We start from the raw sequence: 5583 nt of genomic DNA on the forward strand, positions 1-5583 counted from the left end.
GAGCTGAAGTCCACGAACAGCATCCTTGCATAGGTCCCTGGGGAGTCGAGGTGTTGCGACGGGCCTGTAGTCATTCAGCCCAGTGATGGAGGATTTCTTGGGAACCGGGATGATGGTGGAGCGTTTGAAGCAGGAGGGGACTTCACACAGCTCCAGAGATCTGTTGAAGATCCGTGTGAAGATGGGGGCCAGCTGATCAGCGCAGGCTTTCAGGCAGGAGGGTGACACACCGTCTGGGCCTGCTGCCTTCCTTGTCTTCTGTCTCTGAAAGAGCTGGTACACATCCTCTTCACAGACCGTCAATGCCGGTGGGGAGTCAGGGGAGGTGATAACAGGGGGTGCAGATGATTGTGTGAAGTCTGAGTTGGAGCGGGTGAGGGGTGTGAATGTGGGGTGATCAAACCTGCAGTAAAACACATTCAGGTCGTCAGCCAGTTGAGGGTTCTCCATGGGGTTGGGGGAGGATTTCCTGTAGTTGGTGATGTCCTGCAGGCCTCTCCACAGTGACGCAGGGTTGTTAGCTGAAAACTTGTTTTTCAGCTTTTCAGAGTAGCTTCTCTTTGCTACTCTGATCTGGCCTGGTTGTACAGGATCCTGTCCCCACTCATGAAGGCCTCCTCTTTGGCTTCACGAAGCTGCTTGAGCTTTGCTGTGAACCACGGTTTATTATTTTTAAAGATGCAGTACGTTTTGGTGGGTACACACATGTCTTCACAGAAACTAATGTATGACGTCACAGTGTCAGTGAGTTCGTCTAGTGATGTAGATGCAGCCTCAAAAACACTCCAGTCAGTGCAGTCAAAGCAGGCCTGTAGCTCCAGCTTTGACTCGTTGGTCCATTTCCTCACCGTTTTCACCACAGGCTTTGCAGATTTAAGTTTCTGCCTGTAGCTTGGGAGGAGATGAACCAGGCAGTGATGTCCTATTATAAACACTCAAATGTCTGTGATGTTTTTAGCAGGGCTGACAGTATATTTGGTATATATTTTGGCATACGCTGCGAAAGCTGTTCTTACATTTGTATGGGGTTTCTGACTCAGAGCACCAAACTTGTAAGTGAATAGCCTGGGCCACTGGAGGGAAGGACGGGTGTGTACATCTCCCCTTCACATGACCACAGGCCATCCCTATCCCTAAACCATCAATGAATTTGAAGATGTTATACAACCCTTAAAAAGGTTTTTCAAAACGACACACTATGTTGCATTAGTAAAAGGATTTGCAAATCTCCAAATGTCCATCGAGCCTGGGTTTATATAATGGTGTGATCTTCCCTGATACTTATTCATGTCATGTGATGTCCCCCTGGTCTTCTCTTCCAGCCTGTCCAGAGGTCGCTTCAACAGCGCCTTCCAGCTTAGCGATGACACCCTTGAGTTTGAGGGTCTCCTGGCCACACTGGCCCCTCCAGCAGAGCAGCCTTTTACGGTCTGGCTGGTGGTGTTTGGGGTGGTCATGGGTGTGTCGGTCCTACTGGGCATTTACCTCATCACCATGGGCATTGTGGACAGGCGAAGGTAAGTGTTGTACTTTTTGTGCTTTTCACAATTTACCACAGTGAAACATGGGGCTATATTAACACAACGAAATTGAGCAGGTTTTGGTCAGATATAATAGTCATACTGCTGTTATTCTGGAGAAACTGTTCACATGTTGCAGTGGTTCCTGTTCAATAGACCAGTCTCTTGTGCATTGTTACTTACATAATATCGAAACTCAGATCTACTGAGAACGTATCTTTCTAACAAAGCATGGATGGTCATTTGCATACATTCTGAGCGTCAGTGGTTGGTAACTGAGTATAACATCTCACACCCAAAGACTTATGCTGTTGTAAGCGTTCAGGTTTAGTTCAATTCAGTGGACCAAAGATGATAAAGACTTCTCATATACATACACACTGTTACAGCACATCACATAACATCAAGAGTAATGATATACTGCAGATTAACTCTAAGCAGTCAGTCTAGCATCTTTCAAATATGCAAATAAAGCATCAAATGTACAAATTACAAAATTGAAATGGCATGTATGTGTTATCTGTTTCATCTAGGAAATCTAAGCGGGCAGAAGAGGAAAACCCAGTTACTAACCCCTATGACAATACAGATGAACATGCCGATGGAATCTCAAATAAAGGATTTGAGAGAGACAGCCATGATCAACAAACAGTAATGTGACTTAATTGATGACCAGTTTGTGTAGTGGTCATTCTAGACTGAATCGAAACACAATTAATGGGAGAAACTTAAGACAAAGACAGACAAGGACAAGAGAAGATGAAAAGACAGTAATATACTCGTTTATTTGTTTTTATTTGATCAGATGCACAGTCTAACATTACTGATATAATTGAAACAATGGAGTCATGGAGAAATTAAGTAATATGTTTATATGCTTGAAGGTGTGCTATCTCAGAAGATGTGCTATTTGAAATGATTATGTAACACTATGTAACATTATTAATGTCAGATATAAATAAAAGACCATGCTTTCAACACGGTATGAAGTTTATTCCTGTTTCCGACAGGTGACTTAATTCCTAAAAGAAAATGTATTGTTTAAAGTGAGATGATAGTATAAATGTATACAATGACAGTTACATGCAAATGGCCTATAACCTTGTTTTTATATTAAATGGTTGTGCGTCTTTTTTCAATTACTTAGATTCAGAAATGCTACGGATGAAAAAGTACAGTGAATCCTCTTGTTTTGGGTCACGTTTTTTTACAACCACTTTGGATGAGAGAGCACGAAGAAACCAGCCCTCACAGCTTGCGGACTCTAAAAGATGCCCTTTGCTCTGGTCTTTCTTCATGTAGAAGACAAATGACAATTTCTCCTTATCGTTCTTAGGGATAAACTTCAGGTCTTTCTGGCATGACTGTGGGGAAAGAATTTCATACAGTAATACTGAGGCTGCAAGTCGTTATGGGTCATAGATATATGGTATGAGTCCTCAAACCAGTGTACCGTATACAGTATAAAAAACATTCACAAAGGCTTATTTTTATTAGCATTAGAGGTCATAATTAATTAAGGCTTAATTTGTAAACTTTGATGCAAAGAAGACATAAATCTGTCAGCTGACAGCACATTTTGTCGATATAAGGTTGTCATGATCCTTTCCTGTGACAGCTGATCACTGACCATGACATAATAGTGATAATATGCCAGATCTGAGCTAAAGTGAAAATGTAAACATCATGTAAACACAGGCTTTTACAGGTGTTGTTTCAGCATCACAGTAAAAAATAAAACTATTTAAATCAATGTTTATGAAGGGTTGGAATCCTTTATATATGTTTTTGTAAGCTAATGTCAGCTGTTACAAGGGGTTCATACAGGCATAATATAATTGTATAATAATTCCCTGAAGTAAGAAAACTGCCTATTACATAACAAAAAGAACATTATTCTGTCATTTGCAGATGTATGTTTTTGATTATATGACTCACCATGACACTCAAAGTCACATCATCGCCAGTTCTGGAACATTTTAGGAACTTGTCAGAATCCGTAAACTTCAAGACAACTGGCATTCCTTTACTTTCACCTATACCATCCACTTGATCTGACTCGTAATAGTAAATTGACATTTTTGCTGAGAAGGCAAAGCAAATTATGGATATGATATGTAATTACATTTATCAGATGAAAATATATCAAGAAATGTCCACAAATCCTGAAAACACATTGTTAATATGGTTGGTACCTACCTCGTGTTTCCTTCAAACAGGCCGTGTTTGCCTTGTGAGTTAGAAACATTTGACTTCTGTAGTCATGGATAGCAATGTTTTTTTGCTTGTTGTCTATTTGGAAATCAAAATCGAAATTTTAGACACTGAAAAAAATTTATTCACAAATCCTTCATGACTCCAAACGCAACAAGAGGTAGTCGTAAATATATTAAAAAAAGACAACAAAATATGTTTGTTAGTTCATCTAAACCAGGACTTGTTAAACTAGCAATGCAAATATTCTCACCTTCAACCCTTTCTGACACGAACACAATGTCGTCAAGAGTGCAGTCTGTGGTGCCACAGTCCTTGCAGGTCTCCCCGTCTAGACAGCCCCGGCCTCTCACCACAGCCACCGTAGTGCCCACCATCTTGACTAGCAGAACAGTCTCCAGCTCACAGTCATCATCTCCCTGGAGATCTTCATCTCCCTGGAGATCTTCATCTTCCTGACAACAGACCTGCAGGTTTGGGTCAGTCACCATGTTCATGGAGATCGTCAGGACAGTCTCCTCTTTGTAGAACGGACAGAAGCCCCCTGTTTTCTCTGGAGCCTCCTCAGGGTCACCCCTTACCCCAGGGTGGTGGACTGCCTGTGATGATAGAAGGAACTTAATATATAGCCAGAGTAAAGCCACCTGTCTTGTTTTAAAGAAAGTGTATTAATTACAGTCCCAGAACATAACACCTTATTTTAGCAAGTCAGGTTACCAGGTATAGTCTGGATTGTAACATGTGAAGGTGACCTGTGAGATGGTGAGTGTTAGTTAGATAGTTTGAGAACTGAACTCACCAGCATAGGACTGCCTTTAGACAACAGGTCTGCAAACATCTCTGGGGATAAATCCTCCATGTCGAATCCATTCATCTTCAAGAGTTGATCTCCTGTTCTAGGTGAGCAGCATTCAAGATGCCATTAATGCACTGCGACTGAGACATTTCAATCACGTAAACATTTTACATACGTATATTGTCACACTGTTTTCATGTGATGTGCATGACAGCATCAGCAAATACAGTAAATATAATCTAGAAAAAATACAGTAAGAATGTTTGCAGAATGAGGTATGCAAGAGTATTGTGAACAATGGAATGTAAACCTCATGAAAAATCTTGTTTTGTCTTTCCCGTCCTTAAAAACGGTGTCCACTTCATAGTGATGCTTCCCATCTTTGACTCTATGAAGTATGCCTACGCCACCGGTCACTGGTGTGTTCTTAAAAACACAGACAAACAACAACAATCAGATCAGAGAACCCGTATAAACAACATCACACAATGGTAGTATAACAGTACAGAGAGCTTCTAGATAACTCAAAAGTGTACAGAGACGAAGTCAGATATACCTTACCTTCTGTTCCATGTTACCTCAAACACTGCCTGTTCAAAAGTGTCCTCCTTACAACAAATACCTTCAGCTTCTATCTATTTTGTGTGCGTGTGTGTGTGTGTGGGCGGGAGGGAGGGAGGGTGAAGAGATAGCTCCACCTGCAGTGCATGACGTAAATAAAACAGGAAAACACAGCAGACAGAAACAGAAATAACCAGCCAAGGCTAAGCTAACTCATGAAAAGCTCTGTAACCCTTACCTTAAGTGATGGAATTGTGGGTCTGTTGTGAAGGTTCTGTTAAGTTGCCAAGCAATTGCACCGGCATGATGTGAATAAGCAGTCAGATTTTAAATGCAGTCAGTAAAGCTTGTTGCCTGTGAACATGATTGCTACGTGTAGATTAACCCCAGTGTTTTTCTCTGTGTGTGATACTTAAACTATAATGCATATGTAAGTGCACTTGCATTGTAGGGTTGCATATACATTATTATAGTTGAATCAATTTAAGTAAT

General features: G+C 41.1%; 2 protein-coding genes across 2 annotated transcripts; one reads left to right on the forward strand and one right to left on the reverse strand.

Annotated features, from left to right (window-relative positions):
* The first annotated feature begins 1272 nt into the window (after window positions 1-1272).
* LOC116218180 (angiotensin-converting enzyme 2-like) lies at window positions 1273-2498 on the forward strand. Its single transcript, XM_031558678.1, has 2 exons — window positions 1273-1517; window positions 2054-2498. The coding sequence occupies exons 1-2, from the start codon at window positions 1288-1290 to the stop codon at window positions 2178-2180; spliced, it is 357 nt and encodes a 118-aa protein (XP_031414538.1). The 5' UTR covers window positions 1273-1287; the 3' UTR covers window positions 2181-2498.
* Window positions 2287-5236, reverse strand: LOC116218179. Its single transcript, XM_031558676.2, has 7 exons — window positions 5092-5236; window positions 4841-4956; window positions 4534-4630; window positions 3988-4333; window positions 3720-3812; window positions 3459-3604; window positions 2287-2884 (listed from the first exon to the last, which is right to left on the reverse strand). The coding sequence occupies exons 1-7, from the start codon at window positions 5101-5103 to the stop codon at window positions 2660-2662; spliced, it is 1035 nt and encodes a 344-aa protein (XP_031414536.1). The 5' UTR covers window positions 5104-5236; the 3' UTR covers window positions 2287-2659.
* Window positions 5237-5583: the final 347 nt, after the last annotated feature.

This window comes from Clupea harengus, chromosome 21 (genome assembly GCF_900700415.2).
Source record: "Clupea harengus chromosome 21, Ch_v2.0.2, whole genome shotgun sequence".
NCBI lineage: Eukaryota > Metazoa > Chordata > Actinopteri > Clupeiformes > Clupeidae > Clupea > Clupea harengus.

Bases quoted from the DNA above. Each gene is read 5' to 3' on its own strand.
- LOC116218180 (XM_031558678.1), top strand. From the start codon at position 1,288: ATGTCATGTGATGTCCCCCTGGTCTTCTCTTCCAGCCTGTCCAGAGGT. The intron at 1,518-2,053 runs GTAAGTGTTGTA...TGTTTCATCTAG, and splicing joins GGCATTGTGGACAGGCGAAG to GAAATCTAAGCGGGCAGAAG.
- LOC116218179 (XM_031558676.2), bottom strand. The intron at 4,334-4,533 runs GTGAGTTCAGTT...CTATCATCACAG, and splicing joins CTAAAGGCAGTCCTATGCTG to GCAGTCCACCACCCTGGGGT. The intron at 3,813-3,987 runs GTGAGAATATTT...ATTTCCAAATAG, and splicing joins CGTGTCAGAAAGGGTTGAAG to ACAACAAGCAAAAAAACATT.